The sequence below is a fragment of the Chelmon rostratus genome, chromosome 3 (genome assembly GCF_017976325.1).
Source record: "Chelmon rostratus isolate fCheRos1 chromosome 3, fCheRos1.pri, whole genome shotgun sequence".
NCBI lineage: Eukaryota > Metazoa > Chordata > Actinopteri > Chaetodontiformes > Chaetodontidae > Chelmon > Chelmon rostratus.
Genome location: NC_055660.1, coordinates 25895572 through 25914075, shown reverse-complemented (window position 1 = coordinate 25914075; position 18504 = coordinate 25895572). Strand labels below are relative to the sequence as shown.

Below are 18504 nucleotides of genomic sequence, written 5' to 3'. Positions count from 1 at the left end.
GCAAGACATTAACTCTGTGTCACGTAGGAAGGACCCGGGACAGGTTATGTATTATAATTAGCCTTTTCTAGCAATTTAAAATCTGTCACTTGGATTATGCTCCTTAGTTTGTGCAAGTGACAACTGTCTCCATGTGGTGGAAATACTGTGTAAATATGCTCAGATTGAAGTATTTTTGGACATGTCTATATATTTTTTCATTTTATTTACATTTAAAGTGAGAACAAATGGTGAAAATGACTCTGGCACTATTAGAGCCATAGGTCTACAGCATTTAACAGTTTTATTGTAATTAAAGTAATCATTACTCAAGTAGCCCAAAGCTAATTTTGTTTTCACTGAAATACTTAACAGATGTTCTAATGTCTAAGGTCTACATTTTAATTAGCACATAACTGCAGCATCTGTGTGTGCGTCTCAGATGATGTTTATTTTGCATGTGCTGCATTCTGACTGTTCATACTATAGCTATAAGGACTAACTGATTTCACTGATTAAGCCTGAAGTGAAGCTAAGCCTAACCAGGGTAGTCTGGATTCAGCTTTTTATTTATTTATTTATTTATTTTTAAAACTTGGTTATGCAGTTAATGTTTACAAATGCCATTGATATTTAATACTAGGGCCTAAGTCTATTTATATGTAAAAGTACAAGAGAGGCACTACCAAGGGCTGTGACACACACAGGTGCTGTTGCAGACAGTTGTGGAAGGAGTATTCAGACCTTATATATTTACTTTTTACATAAAATTACTGTTAAGTGTTATCATTAAAATATATATGTATTAAAATACAAGAATTCATGCGTTCTGCATGGCCCATTTCATACAGTTATAAATATATTACTGCATTGTAATAAACGGTGTAAATCACTGCTATACATACACATAACCTATAATATATCATTATTAGTTTGTTTATTTTGTATTTTAATAATAGATATCTACCAATAAACGAATAACTACAGGCATTAAATAAATGAAGTGGAGTAACAAGTCCAATATGTGCCCCCAAAATGTAGCAGAGTAAAAGTAGCATCAAATTGAAATATTCACGTAAAGTCGGCTACAAGTTTTAAGTAAATGTATATTTCCATCACTGGCTACATGTACTTATACACGGTACAGAGTACTATGACATATTCATTGCAAAATGTTCGTATAATTTCTTTAAACGACGGGTGTAAGTCTTAAGCAAAGTACAGCTGATAGTCTGCACTTGAATGCAACATTTGGCAGTGGCGCCACAAAACTGCTGCACGAGGTAGTCGGCCTCGCGGATGAAGAAACGTGCGTAACCCCTCCTCTGACTCGTGACGTGGTGTTCAAATATGGACTGCACTCTCCTCCTGTCACTTTGTCAGTGTCAGGGTGAAAGCAGCTAGTCGGGACACTGCGGCTCGCTCTGTCATGGACGCTTCCAGTAAAACACCGGTGAAATGTACAGAGGGGCTGAAAGAAGACTTGAAGGCGGGGGAAGCGGCTTCTTCTGCGCGGGGCTCCGGCGGAGGCTGCGGCTCCTGCCTGAGGAGGATGATGAGCTACATCCCGCCGGAGTACTGGAATGAACTCGTACAACTTTTCAAACTAGCGGGACCAGTGGTAAGAAGCACGGCAGCGCCTCGCGCTCCGTCTGTTATGTAACTTCTATTTGTGAGTGCGGACTTTTAATGTGCATGTTTGAAGGGTTTCACGTGTATCTCATTGTCTGCTTATGCAGGCTGATAACGCAAGCGTCACCTTAGCTCCCTTTAATTTCCGTTGTCCATCTATAATCATCAAACAGCACAAACATAACCAGGTAAACCAGAAGGCTTGGGGCCCCATAAGGGTCTGGGGCCCCAGAACACCAGTCAGCACTTACACCTCTTCGTCACATATGATGACAGTCTAATTACTTAGGGACTGTACTTAAACCAGGCTATACCTCATAAATGAGCTTACCTATTTAATTGGCTTACTTAAACTAACTCGCACGCTGTTGTCACGCTTTTGACAGGTGTATTTAACTTGTATCATATGATTATAGTTTTACTTTGTTATAGTTAATTACGTCGTCTGTCAGTGGTATTCCCTAATTTCTGCATTTCTCCATTGATATTTAGTAGTTTTTTTTTTTTTGGATCAAATTGGAAAAAACACACTTTTAAAGTTGTCGAGAAGCACAACAGCACATCCCTTAGATACTTGTTGTATTTGGGCTGAATATATTTTTCATGCACAAAATTCTTCATTAATCTGCCACGTTTGACGCAACGGAACTCCTTCCACATTTTCAGACTTCATTCGATCATGAAAATATTCAGCTCAGTTGGAATATTATTGCTATTACTTTTCTTCATCCTTACTTTTGATACTTTCCAAGATATTCATTGGGAATGTTCCTCATTAAATAATGGATCTGATGTTCAGGATTCACACATTTTCAGTTTATTATGCATTTTCAACACTTCTCTACTCATTTCAGCTAGAAACTCCATTGAACACGTTCAAATATTCCACATCTTTTATGAATTATGAGATTTCTTCAACTTTTCAGTCCAACTCATACTAATTAGACTCTCACTTTACAGACTATTAATGCTCCTCGGGCTGCTTCTCCATACAAATTAAAGTTGGCAAACCAGTTTAGCCTTTCAACAAGCCATCAATATTCCACATAAACATTATTTGTATTAGCAATGCAGTTTAGAGTCAGCTTTTCAACATCCGGCATTCACACCACAATTTCTCCAGAAATGGCCTTCTCCAGTTTATGTAGTAATGAGATCTCTTATTTTTATTCTTATGATACCTCGTGTTTTTATGTACCTGGCATTTATACAAAGAAGAACACGAGTAAAGGGTATTGTATTTGTTTTTGTGTTCCAGATCATTTCCCAGTTGATGATCTTTTTGATCAGTATCATCAGCACTGTGTTCTGTGGTCACCTGGGAAAAAGTGAACTTGCTGGAGTATCATTATCAATTGCGGTGAGGACACTTGCTCAAGTCCTTTCTGTGCGTGGACTGGTTTCCCAGCCAGCCTACCAGAACTGGCATTTGCAGTATCATTTAATATGTATGATTTTCCCTGAAGTCTTTTTCATTCTTCTTATTGCAGGTGGTTAATGTGACTGGTGTTTCCATTGGCACTGGACTGTCATTAACCTGCGATACCCTCATATCTCAGGTAGTCCTCACCAGAGGTTCTTTCACTTTATTTATCCAACCAAGACAAACAAAACCACTACTGCTGGGTTCCCAGGTTGTCCTGGGGTCTCCTTTAAAACAAATCAACAAAGAGCTTTGGTATCAAGTTAGTTTTCTTTGACCAGTCCTGCCCTGGTTATTGGTATGATTAGTGTTTTCTAACTCTGCTTCTTTATTGACCTGTTTCCTGCAGACATATGGGAGCGGTAACATGAAGCGTGTGGGTGTGATTCTCCAGAGGGGGATTCTGATTCTGCTGCTGGCCTGTTTCCCCTGCTGGGCCGTCCTCATCAACACTGAACCCCTCCTGCTCGCCGTCAGACAGAGCCCTGAGGTCGCCAGGTCAGTCATGATTTATGCCCAAAGCAACAGACACTCTGAGCAACTCATTTACTGACTGTGCTGGACTCATCTAGGCTTAATAATCTGTTTATACTTGTAGAAATTTAGAGATGAATAACACAATAACTTGGCACTGTTAATTATCAATACACAGTAAAATGTGCCAAAACATGGGTGAGCGTTCCTATGCAAACATTACAAAGGAAGCTGGTATTCATATTAAATGTTGCCTTTAAATCCTACTCTCCTCCCGAAACAACAACTCACCGCTGTTTATTTCTGCTAATTGACAGATTTGCAGTCACCTCTACATTAAACCTGCGTTAACTCCATTTTTGACCACTTGGGGGCAGCAGAGAGAAGATGTAAACACAAAACTGTCACCTTTTAAGTACAGATAGAAAATTTGTCAGCAAGTAGTTACTTATTTACACATCCAGCAGATACGGAGCAACATTAGCTTTCAGTTAGAGTCATGTTTCTGGCCGCCTGATGAGTACAAATCCAATTTTCTCTCTGGGAGGGAAATATCTGTCTGTAAATGCTTCATTATGTTCAACAGCTAATCACTAATTGTGTATGTGTCTGTCTGCTGGCCAGGTTGCTTCCATTAGTTTTTTAGAGCTTTTTCACTGAAAACAGCTGCCTTCTGTGTCTTTAAACAGCACTATAAGAGTGGTGAGAGTGAATCAAAGAAATAAACTTGCTATACGAATGAAGTTATTATTATTATATTTTATAAAGCCATTACATGTGCAATCATTTGTTTCAACTGCACACCTTCACATACATGTTTGTTTGTTGTTTTTCTGCATGAAGTCTCAGTCAGCTATACGTGAAGATCTTCATGCCTGCTCTGCCGGTGAGTTCAGTTACTTTTAAGCTCTAATTTGCATACAGTATCCCAAAGTGACACTAATTCAATTTTGTATTTCCTTTTTCAGGCTGCCTTTCTGTACCAGCTACAAGGGAGGTATCTTCAAAATCAGGTACAGCAATTCAAACACACTGATGTCAAAGTTAATAGCTGGACCATAATTTAATTGATATTGATACCGGGTTGTGCTGTGGTTTACAGGGAATCATATGGCCTCAAGTTATAACCGGTGCAATTGGAAATGTCTGCAATGCACTCATCAACTACATCTTCCTGTTTCGTCTGAATATGGGCGTTGCGTGAGTTCTCCAACATCATTTTGTAGTAGAGCGTTGTGTATTTATGAATATGTTACTAACACTCAGTTATGTCAGGAGAAACAGTGGTAGTGTGTGTTCATTTCTACTCAGAGTGATTAACATGTCATGTCACTAAACTGAAGTAAGTTGAGGTGTATTAAATATGTTATATCCATCACACTGAGTGAACAAAAAATGTTTTTATTAATGTTTGTCAATCAGTCTGTCTGTCCTAGTCTGATAATACGACTATAACAGAACTACAAATGTCTCAATTGAACAGTGATTCAGTTCAACAATTATTATCATTTGTCAGCCGCACAAGTGTCATTTTTATCACTGGATTGTATTGTTGGATGACATTTTACAGAGGCATATGTTTATCTTGTGTGTTAGTATTTAGTAACATCTTTTATAAGCATCTGAATGCCATCTGCACACAAAATGTACATGAAGCCTAGTTTTATAACCATGAACAGTTTTGTTAATATCTGTCACAGGCAAGAACTTTCCACTGTTTCTTCCTTCCTGCTCTGCTTTAAAGTCTGCATTATAATTATAATTTGTTTTGTTGTTGTTGTTAAAGTGGTTCTGCGGCAGCCAATGCTATCTCACAGTACTTGCTGGCTGTGGTCCTGTACGTTTACATCTGCTGGAGGGGTCTGCACAAAGCTACGTGGGGAGGTCAGTCGTTTCCTTATCTTTATTGAGATATTTGACCTCAACAGGAAATTGATTAAAATGTGTTTTTTTATGGGGTTGACTGCAGTGATTCACTTATTCTATCCACTGATTTCATCCTCTTCCCTCATTCAAGTCTCTGGTCTTTCACAACTTCTTAACTGGTGCTCCACTGTGACCTCTCCAGTGTAATGTTTGACAAAATTTGTTAATTAGTTAAAACACTCCATAACTGTGTAATGCAGTGTAGAGAAAATGTGACAGCGGTGATGCAGCTGACTCGAGTTAGGACTTAATTGTCTGAAGGCTGTTAATGAGCAATTATTTGGTGGTAGTAAAGTCATTCTGGCCTTTTTGTAACTTGAACAAAGGATTTGCACAATTATTAAATACTGAGTGAACCCTTTAAACCTTGATTCCGTTTAAACATTAAGTCCATATTGTGATTTCTAAAATACACCTGCAGCCTTTAAATAATTTAAAATAATAGCCTCATATGGATAGATTTTGTCATGCATAGATCACATGTCCTCTCACTCTCATTGGATTTAGCTCTAGCACAACCTACATCTTATTGATCTCTGACCCACAGGCTGGTCAATGGACTGTCTGCAGGAGTGGGGACCCTTCATCAAGCTGGCCATCCCCAGTATGCTCATGCTTTGTCTGGAGTGGTGGTTGTTTGAGGTGGGAGGATTCCTGGCTGGAGTGATTAGTGAGGCTGAGCTGGGAGCTCAGTCTATAGCGTATGAGCTGTCGGTTGTTGCTTACATGGTAACTCTTCTAAATGTTTTTCCTACCATTAATTATGTATTAATTGTAAATGCCAACCCTGCTTATGTGCTATCCATTGCTCCAGTGAACATATGGTTAAGGAAAAGTAGCTTTAATGCACTTTTAGTAATTACTTATTTATGTTTTTTCATAGTTCCCTCTTGGACTATCTGCTGCTGCCAGTGTACGGGTTGGGAATGCTCTTGGTGCTGGAAATATAGAGCAGGCCAAGCTATCTTGCAAAGTCCCTGTGATTTGTGCATGTAAGAACCAATGCATACAGTACATGCCTGAAACAGCTTTTCACATGGGCACGACACAAAAACCCCTCTTAACACTGACAGCAACACAGACCACATCAAATGAGATTCAGAAAAAAATAAGCAAATGCTTTGTGCACTGCATGCCAGTCACTGCAACATGTTGTGGTCTATTTATCTAAAAACCATACAGCATCAGAGTAAAAGTGACACTGACCCGTTGATGGGGTGATCAGGCAGTTGTCTGGGTCATTATTTTCTGCACCTGCAGAGGGCAGCTCTGTGTTCTCATGAGGAAGGAGATGAACTGAACATTTTGACCCATTATGAGAGGTCTGAAGGAATCTGAGAGAAAGCAACCCACAAATGGCAAAATCGGTCATAACACTTGGCATTTAAAATGAATTGTTGAAGCCAAAACATCTACAGTTTGGATGACTAAACCACAGCTTTGAGCTGCAAATTCTTACAACTGAAACCATGAGGCCATTCAAAGTGCTCCAGTTTCTTCTGTTCACTTTGTCCCTGCTACTTTTAACATGTTAGTTGGACACACTTTTCATGCACAGCTGCTTTTTGTTGCTTTTTCTCATGGCAGTCATCATCGCATGTTTTGTTGGAGGCAGTATCGGCTTCGCCAGACATGTGATTGGATACATTTTCACCTCAGAGCAGTAAGTCATGTCTTTGACACGGTGTCCTTCACGATCTTGCACTGGCAGAATTATTCGGTTTTGTGTATTTTAGTTGCAGTCCATGTGCCATAGCAGGCTTAGTTTCATAATGCTGTCCAGACTGTTACACATTAACTAAAGTCAACATCTTCATGCCAACTCACAAACACTGTACTCCTTATTGGCGATGCTACATCAAACACTGCAAAAACAGCGATTCGTTCCATTTCTGCAGAGTCTGCCGTACACTGTCTGTCGGTGATTACACTATTTCCCATTTTTTAGCGACATATAACATTCCTTATCCATAGAAGTCATTTGAAAAACTTTCAAAAAACAGAAAATTGAATCTTTGTAAAATGTGATAATTTGCGTGGAGTGGCACGAGGGTTACCATGTTATTATGTTGTGTTTCTTATTTCATGATGAGTGGGACGGTCTTGTTTACATGCAGTGTCCTCAGCCGTTCACTCTGTTTATCAGTCAGTTGGAGGCACTTTTATATACGATCACCTCACTAAAGAAGTCAGAATCCCTCTCTTGTCCCTCCCCTCGCCAGAACATGTTTTGGTTTCCATCAAGAATGTCTGTCTGCATGTTTTTCAGAGACATTATTCAGAGGGTTGCTGAGGTCACCTTCGTATTTTGTTTCACGCATCTTTTTGATGCCATTGCGGTGAGCAACAATGTAGTATTCAGTATTCAAGTGTACTTGAAGTGTACTCAGGATTTAAGTCCAGTACAGACATATACAGGATGCGATTTGACCGACTCTCTGTTTGATATCCTCAGGGTGTGGCTGGAGGTGTTCTTAGAGGAGCTGGAAAACAGATGATTGGTGCTCTGTGTAACCTGGTGGGATACTACATCATTGGCTTTCCTATTGGTGTGTCCCTAATGTTTGTAGCAAATATGGGCATTGTAGGTAAGAACAGACCATTAATGTACAGTTCTATAAATATTACTATATGAAGCCTTGTCTCCTGCCTGTCAGCTATTGTTCAGGAAAGTCATGGAAACTCTTCTCTCATCTCTGTATAAGGACTGTGGACAGGACTTACCGTCTGTGTGTTGATGCAGTCCGCTTTCTTTGTTGCATATCTGTGGAAACTCAATTGGAAGCAGGCTGCTGAGGAGGTGTGTGCATACATCCCTTGACCAATCAAAATTCTACATTTTGTTCTGAGATATATTTTAACAACTCTCTTATGTGACTGCTCAGGCTCTTGTGAGAGCAGGGGTCCAGGTCAAAGAAGAAAAAGAGATGGACAGAATGGATAGTACAGGTAAGGTCTGACCCACTAACTCAAACATCCTGGTGTTACGGTACTTTGTCGAAACTCAAGGTTCTCCCTCATACCTCCAGACTCTAATCAGAACCAGGCTGAGGAGGATCACACATACCAAGAGGTGCGTATTCCAGACCAGAATAAATCCACTACAACGACAGTGGGGGATACTCTGTCAGTTACACAGCTTGTTTTACGGCGTGGCCTTGCGGTGCTGGTCATGGTCGTCATCCTCATCGCTGGAATCCTAGCCAGCAACTTCTTCACCAGTCTGCTGAAATGAGTCTTCCGATGATTTAAAGCTGGAAGCCAGACTGATGAGTGTCAGGAGCGATATGATAAAGTTCCATTTAACTTTATTTACATGTGAACACTAAATCACCTTGTAGTGTGACAGGGTGACTCATGCTGTCAACGCACAAGGATCAGCGCTGGAGTCTGCAGCTCAATGCAAACTTTACATATTCCATCACTGGACTCTCTGACAGAGAGCTGATTTAAATAAGGTGATATGGGTGGATAAGGGTCTTTCATAAGACAAAGAGACTGGTATATTTTCTGAGGAGTTAACGGACAAAACCAGGGCAGACGTGATGATTCAGGCTTGTAAACAAAAAGAGGCTTTTGAATGGGATGCTGGTGTTCTGTTTCTATTCATGTTTGAGCAACAGCAGGCAGGTGTTTGCCTGCATTACAGCCACAACAGTTGATGAATGTTGACACGGTACTTTATGTCATGGCTTTTACTGTGATGTTGTTCAGGTGCCACCTTGTGTCCCTTAGAGAGAGAAAAATTGCTGAATCAGCTTTAAATAATAATTTGTTTTAGTTTGTCTCTGTGTCCAATCACTATTCAGTAGGTCAGGCAGAGTTCAAAAAGAAAATTACAACTTGTTTTGATTTTAAAAGAACATTTTGAGATGTTTATGCACTGTGCCTTGGGTTGAAATATTTTGTATATGTAAATGGATATAAATTGCACTGTAAGGTGGATGTATACTTATAGGCATTAATATGAGGTAAATAGTGACACCACATGGCCCACAATGGGTCAGCTGAGTCTTTGTAGTATTATATGACGATAGTATTCCTTATTTTGTTGATGTTGATGCCAAGACCAAAACATAAGAACTGATATTTTTTTATTCAAGTTCACTTTAAAGACAGTGCTACTCTTTGTGTCTTGGTCAGTTGTTGTAGATGTTGTTATATATACACTATATACATGAAGTGTAGATGTAATTGTTCCTGAATCAGTCTGTGGTATCAGTATGCACAGTCATTTCTTTTAGTGTTCATCTCAGCAATACATCCACTGCCCTTTCTTTTTTTGTGGGAATGCTGCCAAATACCAAATGCTGTAATCAAGGTAAAAATCAACAATACCAAAGAAGTTATTCAAAGTACTTTCTGTCAGTAGTATTCTCATCATTGTTATCTCTCAGTATAAATAAATAGTTAAATGATTGATATAAACCTGTTGTATCTGTGCATACAATAAACTCAAAACTCAAGACAGATCCACTCTCATTTTCTTAAGGCTGATAACTGTTTATTCTTTTAACCTAAAAGATTATGAGTGTTATGGTGCTATGATAATCCAGATGATGGCGCCCTTCATTGCGTGATTAACTTCATTATTTTATATGTAACGGTCTTTATTCACAAACAGAAATTTTGTCAATCCATCCCATAGGTGTGTGTGTGTGTGTGTGTGTATAGATATATATAGATGTAGAGATATAGATAGATAGATAGATAGATAGATAGATAGATAGATAGATAGATAGATAGATAGATAGATAGATATGAGCAGCTACAGCCAGTCCTGCCTCAGCAGCTTCTCAAGTAACACGAAGCTAACCAAGCTACCAGGACACCAGGCGATGGAGGTGAACATGTCAAAGTGATGGAGGCTAAGCTACACCTACAGCTATTACAGAACCCATCCTACTTTGTCATTTGTCCCTGTCTGCTAGTTTATCTGCTAGTTATTGCGTGTTAAAGGGGCTGAATACATTTGCTGAATAGAATTCCTCAGATCCTCAGTGTTGTGTAAAAAATGCTAATTCGCTAACGCTAGCTAGGTGTGGACCAATAATAGCTAACGTTAAAATGTCAGTGTTTTAAGCTCTTAGCTGACTTATTGTGGATGTATCAGGTCAATGTTTGCAGTATATGCTAATGTCAGTGGCTCAGATAAATTACCTAAATGAACTAACACCAAAAGCAGTCGTAGTAGTCAATGCCAGTAACATTAGGCAACATTAGCATAATGAACGAAGCTCAACAGTGTCCATTGTTTATTCTGAGGAAGTTAGTTAGCTACAAGTTGTAAACATTTGGTCCTCATATTGTAAATGCAACGCCGTATTAGTCCATGTTCAACAGCTAGCTTACATACTGTGTGACACCATCTAACCCTAAAAAACGTTTGGGTTTGAATGGGTTGAAAAACTTTTTGATTCAAGTTAATGTTGTAGCGTCTATGTTGTGCTTTAGTGGTGCTTTTACTGACCCCTGGTGGCGGTTGTAGTGGTGTGCCAGCAGGTAGACCTGCATTTTCATTACTGATTAATCCGCCTTTTGACTATTTTCAGTATTAACCCTTGTACGGTCTTCGCGTTTGGGATCCTCTGGTATCCCTCGGGTCAAATTGACCCGGGACATATTTGGGGTGTTAAAAGCAAGTACAAATCAAAATTTAATTTCATAACCCATTAACATACATGACCTTTATCTCAATTTCATATAGATAGATAGATAGATAGATAGATAGATAGATAGATAGATAGATAGATAGATAGATAGATACTTTATTAAACTCCAAAGAGAAATTTACAAACAACAGAGACAACATATGTGTTTATTTATTGCAATCACCCCTACGAGAACACAATTAAAAATGGAAGTTTGATTTGTTTTTTGGAATTTTACTATCCACTGTTACTGTCAAATCATGCATACCTCTGAAGAAAAGAAAAGAGATAATATTTTCATCTACATTTTTTTTTTAAGAAAACTGTCATGAAGTTGAATTTCAACAACCACTTTTATCTCATAAAATGCAAATGAAGAAGTGAGGCATTATCCTTGCAACAAAGGATGTTGGTGAGTAAAACAATACCATACCTCTTTACAAAACACATGCCTCACAAAACTTAGTATGCGTGCCACAAGTGGCCATCGCAGTGTTCTTCTTTGACAGCTGTCGCAGGCCAGCAGCTTGTCGAGGTTGTCTACTTCTCCTTCCTATTTTTGTGGATTGTTCCAACCATTGTCATCTTTCTTTTGAGAAGCTCCTGTCTCAGGTTGTGCGATGTGAAAAAGTTGTCACAGGTAATGTTGTGACCACTTATCTAGCACCACTCGTGTTCCCTGGTTTCTTTCAGCAGCTCCTCTTTCTGGCTTCCCTGTATAAATCTGCATTTGCACAAGATGCAACAGCATCACAGGCATCCCAGATTTTGATGCCATACCTTGCTGGTTTTGAGGGCATATATTGCCCGAAAGGGCAGCGGCCTCTAAACCCCACAAGTCGTTCATCCACTGTTACATTTGGCCCAGGGTTGTAAAGGCGGGGAAGCCGGTCCACCCACAAGTCCCAGATTGCTGCCAACTTGTTCCCACAGATCTTGATTCCCAGTTGTCAAACCTGATGACTCTTGAAAATACATGGAAGCTCCTCAGAGACATTGTGGCTTTAAAAATTGCTCTTCCTGTCTCAGCATCCTACAGACTTTCAGTTGACTCTCCTCTTGACCTGTAGACACCAGCAAGGATGAGGATGCCAAAGTAGGCATGCGGATGCATCATATCCACCTCTTTCCACTGCTCACCAAAAACACGTCTCCTCTCAAGATTGGTCATATCCAGAACAAAGATTAGACAGAGCTGAAAAAGCAGAAAATCCTCACATTGGAGAAGCTGGAACAAGATCAGGTTTGGCGTTTTTTTGCTTGAAAAATTACTTGACCAATCCACCACTAGCCACAGTACACCTTTCATGTGGTGATGAGTCAGTGTTGCGGTTCTGGCTCTTCACTCACTGCCCTTGACTGAGTTGTTGTTTAGCTACTGTTGGAAGAATGCAAAAAAACTTACATCATCAACACTAGGTAGCTCAGTAAAATTGACTAGATTTATTCAGATCCTCTTTATCTACTGTGCACACAAGTGAGCATATGTGTGTGTGTAAAGATATATACAGTAAAATGAGCGGGCCCCCTCTTGCAGGGTGGGGGATGTTCTAGAGGGGATCTGTCTGACCCACATTGTGCCAGCAACAGGTGAAAGCAATAAAAGCAAGGACAGAGAAGAAGGAAACAAGCAAGTCAACACTAAATGAAATGAAAATGGAGAAAGATGGAATCAAGAAAGGGAGAATAAAATAGAAATAGAAAAGTGAATTATACTCTGATTTGACCCTGTTGTCCTGACCTGTCCTGGTTCTGACCTGGCCGCTCTCTGTCCCACCAAAGATGCCCCTTGGAGCCTTTTTTTCCCTTCTTTCCTCTCTCTCTCACCCCCCTCTAGGATTAATATTAACCAATGAGAATTAAGTCTTTGCTTTGGACATGTATATCTTATCTCTTCCTTGTTTGCTTGTGTACTCGCAGGGTACGTTACCTCTGGTAAACTCAGAAGTGCTTCCTAAACATGGTTTTCAGGTTTCCGATTGTGACCTTTGCTCTTGCACGCCCTCTGTCCACGTACAGTATTTGTCATTGATTCAGCCCATCTGTCTGTCAGTGTGCCCTGTAGTCGCTGACCACCATGGCTCTGAACATCCCCGGTGTGGTTGCTGTGGTGCTGTTCTATATCCTGATTCTGGGGACAGGTGTGTGGGCCGCCCAAAAGTCCAGGAAAGCCGAAAGAAAGAGCCATGGAAACAGGACCGAAGTGGTGCTCCTCGGGGACAGGAATATCAGCCTGCTGGTTGGGATTTTCACCATGACAGGTATGTTGTTCTGTGGGGTGTTGTGAAAATATGCTGAGAATGACTGTAGTTATTACTTTAATCCGGTTATCTCAGTATCAAGTTCATTATCTCATTATTTTGAGAAAACAAAACTGTTTCTGCTAACAAGTTTGTTAGCTCATGATCCAAAGAAGAGGTTGACCAGGATCTCTATCTCTATCAAAAAAAATACTGTATTTCCTTGGGATCCAATAATGTCTGAGGGGCCAGATGAGTTGGATTACATGTTATTCAAGACATGGCCTGGGATTTCATGATGAAAGGCACAAATGCAGCATGTTCAATGCATACAGGGTGCAGCCTACTATTTTCATTGTAGTTGGCTGTGTGAATCAGTGTCGGATCAATTGCTACAGTAGCATTAACCTTATGGACATCTCCTCTCAAACATTTAAACCAGTGCATTTTTATTTCATTGCTGGTCAGTAAAATATAACAGCAGGGTAGCCTCTGTGCCACTTTCACTGTAGCTCACTGTTCTAACCAGCACCAGGTGCAAAATAATGGCAAAGTTTCAAGGCCACATTTTGTTATGTCATCACTTTCATTCCAGTTTGCCTGGAAAAGTACTGCAGCACATCAAGTAATGCATTTGGAATTGCTATGAGTACATCAGCTTCAATAACCAACATTATCATAAAGAAAGAAGGAAAAACCATAACACAGTGTTAGCCGTCTTGGTTAAATGTATTAATCACTTTGAAAAAAAAACAGAAAACTGTAAAACAAATTGTCCGTTGTAGCTCTTAGTGCATGTAAACACAGACGAAAACATCAGACACCATTTTGGTTTTACACTGTTATTTATTAATACAGATGCGGTTGCAGTGTGGATCATTGTTTTTAACCACATGCTATCTCCCACTAGTATGCACAGAAACCACTGGACTTCCAAAGTATTGGAGACATTATCTGCCTCCTGCAACATTTGGGCCCCTATATATTCACACTTCTAACTGTGCAGATACTGTGTGTGTCTGTTTGTCATTCTTCTGCAGCTACGTGGGTCGGAGGTGGTTTTATCCTCGGTGTGGCTGAGGCAGTTTACACTCCTAAAAAGGGCTTAGTATGGGCTCTTATGCCTATACAATACTCAGTGTCCTTCATTCTAGGTAAGTCATACACGATAGAGGCAGTAGGCTGTGCTGATCGTGATAACAAATATATGTTTATGGTTTCTGTGTGGCTCTGTATGGATCTGTATTATGTGCAGTTTACCAAACAGCTACAGTACAGTACTTACACAGTACAACACAAAGTAGAGTTTTTAATATATCAGATTGAATACAGCATAATGGTTAATATCTCACCCACTGCACAAGGTGGACTTTTCTTTGCCAAGCCAATGAGGGACAAGAAGTATATCACCATGATGGACCCATTCCAGATAAACTATGGCAAAGTACTGAGTGGTGCTCTCGTGCTGCCCTCTCTGCTGGTGGATGTGCTGTGGGTGTCCTGCACTCTGCTCGGCTTAGGTAAACTTACATGCCTAACAACAAAAAAAACATATATTTTTAAATTAGCGGACACAGTCAAAGCTTTTGAATTGCTGTCTTTGTGGGTTTCTCCGACAGGAGCAACTATGAGTGTGATACTGGACTTGCCCTATGCCTATTCTGTCTGGATCTCATCAGCTGTGGCCATTATTTACACTTTGCTCGGAGGCCTTTATTCAGTGGCCTACACTGATGTCATCCAGCTCTCTCTAGCTTTCCTCAGTTTGGTGAGTACAGTAGTTTAAATGTACAGTTTAAATATGTCCAGGCTCTGCAGGTGTGTATATTGACATCTAGTATAAAGCCAAAAAAAAAGAAGAAATCTTAATCCTGCTATAAAGCTTCAGACTTCACAACCTTTAACCTCTCAGTGGAAAGGGAAAAACACAGGAATTTAAGGCTGTCCATAAACCATCTGTATATCTTCAATTGGATGATCTCCATATTTATGTATTTGCAGTGGTTGTGTGTTCCCTTCCTGCTGCTCAACCCCTCAGCTACAACCATTGTCCAGACTGCTTTCAACCACACGTTCCAAGAACCCTGGGTCGGCTCTCTGGACCGGGACGACATCTGGATGTGGATCGACGACTTCTTAATGCTTGTGAGCTTAGTTTGCTTTCCTGGTTCAACCCATGAGCTCAAAGCACAGCTGCATGTGGTGGCACAGACCCCCCACCATCAATGCCTTTACATGCATGCCCTTAAGTAACCTAAACTCCTGAAAGTCATGTGAATGAGACCCTGTTTATGTAATTTAGGAAGGAGATTAAAGAAATGTTTGTACTCAGTATTAGACATGTGCACAGTCATGTTTCTTCCTGAAAATTGCCTTCAGTCTGAGGGAGAAATGGTCAATACCTGTATATCAGTACATTTCATTCTTCCTCATATTGCCTTGGTCCTCAACACCCGTCTTCCTCCTCTGCTTGTGCTCCTCCTCCAGGGTCTTGGCAGTGTTTCGTTTCAGAGCTTCCACCAGAGGACGCTGTCAGCTTCCTCAGCACAAACAGCCCAGTTGACCTGCTATGCTGCTGCCTTTGTCATTGTCGTACTGGGAATCCCTCCTGTCTTGGTTGGGGCTGTCGCTGCCTCCACAGGTAGGAATCAGTTTAGAGATGACAGCTCTTTAAAAGAGACACTTCCATTGTGGCCAGGAGCTGTTTGTATTTATGGTCAGTCATTTTGTAATATGACACTGAAGACAGCATAAGATTATATCTTTGTGGTAAATGCTGTTCATATGTATCTTGTATTGTCCTTTTCTTTATTTTACAGATTTTCTATATGTAGTTTGATGAAATACTGAATGTGAAGTGTTCTTGGGTTCCTGTAATTTGATGTGTTTCTGATTGTTGTTGCAGCTTGTGGCTGTAGTCTTAAGATTTTAGGGGGATTTTTCTTCATTTGAAAGTAATAACTGAAAATATAATTAAGTTCAATTTAAAGCTGCACTCATAATATTATTAGGTTGACAATGGATCAAATGTAATATGTGAAAGAGGTCACTCATAGTGCCAAATCCCCAGAGAAATATCTCCCAGCTTTGTGGCTTTCGTCTACAGAGGATTTTGATGTGATTCACTCTCACTGCTCCCAACAAGCCCATTTCTTGTCGCAGCCAGAGGCTGTTTCCAGTGACAAAACTCTGATGAACCAGACAGAGACAGACAGTTGTGACTAGTGAATATTTAGCATTTAGCAGCTAAAAAGATGACCAATATCCTCAGGAATATCAATTTGGTGGCAATAAATATGACTCCAAATGAATGCAGAGGTGCTCCATGTCTGCTGGATGTGTAAATAAGAGACTGTTTGCTAACTCTTTTGCCATTAAACTATCTAAGGTATATCACTGTTGCTTGTCCACTGTCCCCAAGGTTAAAATCATCAATAAATGAAACTTTGAAAATACTCCATCGTCATCTATGTGATAAAAACTGTGCAATTTTAATATTGAATCATAACCTTAGATATTATTTGTAGAGCTTTATGGTTCTAAAATTGTGGTGAGGAAATTTAAGAAAAAAGTATTTAACTATTATTGCTCTTGTCCAGACTGGAACCTGACGCTGTATGGCTCTCCATCTCCATACGTACGTGGGGAGCATACCTTTATCCTGCCCCTGGCTCTGCAGTACCTCACTCCATCTTACATCTCAATCATTGGAATCGGAGCCGTGGCCGCTGCTGTTATGTCGTCCACAGACTCTGGCCTCTTGTCTGCGACGTCTCTTTTCTCTTCAAACATCTACAAGAACATCCTGCGGAAACAGGTAAGGACTGTTGATGGTGGCAGCTCAGTGTGTCTCTAGAGATGAGGGTTAGGATGCCCCGTCATTTTCCAATTGTTAAAAACCAGAAGCAAATCAAAAGCTATCCGTTTTGGAAAACACAGGTATGTGAATCTCCTTTTGTATGACTCCATGTTCCTAGGCATCAGACTATGAAATGCAATGGGTGATCCGGGTCACAGTGGTGGTGGTGGGTCTGGTTGGGACATCCATAACGTTCTACACCAACAGCACGCTCGTCCTCTGGATTCTTGGAGCAGACATCTCCTACACCCTTATATTCCCCCAACTGGTCGCCGTGCTCTTCTTTAATGTGACAAATGGTTATGGTGCCTTGATGGGTTACATTATAGGCCTGACTGTAAGGATTTTGGTGGGAGAGAACGCTGTAGGTCTTCCTGTTGTTCTTCATCTTCCCGGTTGTGTATTGGAAGATGGCATCTATGTCCAAAAGGCCCCTGTCAGGGCAGTGTCCATGCTCTGCACTTTGGTAACCATCCTAGTTTTTTCCTCGCTGGCTTTGTTCATGTTCAACCGCGGCCTGTTGCCTGAGAGGTGGGACATCTTCAAGGTAAAACATGCTGTTGCTGTATCACCAGCGGGGGTCCTCACACAGAATCTCAAAGACGAAGCTGGAAGTGATGCTGAGTGTGACGAGAACAGAGATGGAGTAGCCTTACAGCCAATGTTGCAGAATGGATCCTAACCGTTTCCCTTTCGTTTTGTAGAGTTGCAGGCCTGAATTTTCTCGTGTTCTTTAGAAATGCGGATATTTAGAGAAACCGCACATTTGCCTGTATGTTAAACTGCTAACTGCTAGTAGTTGCTAATGAGGTATTTTACTTTGTTTCTCTGTTGTATCTATTGTTTTTTGTAACCAGGTTCCACACAAAAGTGACCAGGTAAAAAAGCAGATTACTCAAAAATGTAGGGTCCTTAAATGGCTAAATGGATTAGATTAGATTACTGTTTACTGTCTACTTTAGGAGGAGTTTGTTGTGGGAAACAGTACACATGTGCAGTCATGCTACAGTTAACACAGTATTACACCCAGATCTATTAACACTAGACCATACACCAAAAATCAAAACATAATGTGCAATGAATAATGGATGAGTATGAACATCGAGTATTAAAACATGGTAATCATCAGATTACATAACCTTAGTGGGATTTACCCGTGCAGATTCGGTTTTGTCTGCTGAGGTTTTGAGATCAGTCTTTGAGATCAAAATCTTCTTTTACATTGTTTTCATCTTAGTGGCAGGACCAACAAATGGCTGCTGTGTCATTCTGTCTTCACTAAAGCATGCTTTTATTTGAAAGGTCTAGATGTGGCCGGCT

At 40.3% G+C, this 18504-nt stretch overlaps 2 protein-coding genes across 2 annotated transcripts; both read left to right on the top strand.

Annotated features, from left to right (window-relative positions):
- The first annotated feature begins 1408 nt into the window (after nt 1-1408).
- Nucleotides 1409-8669, top strand: LOC121604322 (multidrug and toxin extrusion protein 1-like). The gene is made up of 16 exons (XM_041933811.1): nt 1409-1600; nt 2870-2971; nt 3102-3170; nt 3384-3532; nt 4352-4394; nt 4477-4521; nt 4611-4708; nt 5295-5392; nt 5982-6163; nt 6318-6426; nt 7022-7097; nt 7704-7773; nt 7890-8022; nt 8140-8234; nt 8320-8383; nt 8464-8669. Exons 1-16 carry the CDS (start codon nt 1409-1411, stop codon nt 8667-8669), a joined length of 1731 nt encoding a protein of 576 aa, XP_041789745.1.
- Nucleotides 8670-10090: 1421 nt separating this feature from the next.
- LOC121604444 (high-affinity choline transporter 1-like) lies at nt 10091-17866 on the top strand. The gene is made up of 9 exons (XM_041933956.1): nt 10091-10104; nt 13162-13346; nt 14366-14479; nt 14690-14845; nt 14945-15093; nt 15327-15470; nt 15813-15966; nt 16925-17142; nt 17303-17866. The coding sequence occupies exons 2-9, from the start codon at nt 13163-13165 to the stop codon at nt 17864-17866; spliced, it is 1683 nt and encodes a 560-aa protein (XP_041789890.1). The 5' UTR covers nt 10091-10104; nt 13162.
- Nucleotides 17867-18504: the final 638 nt, after the last annotated feature.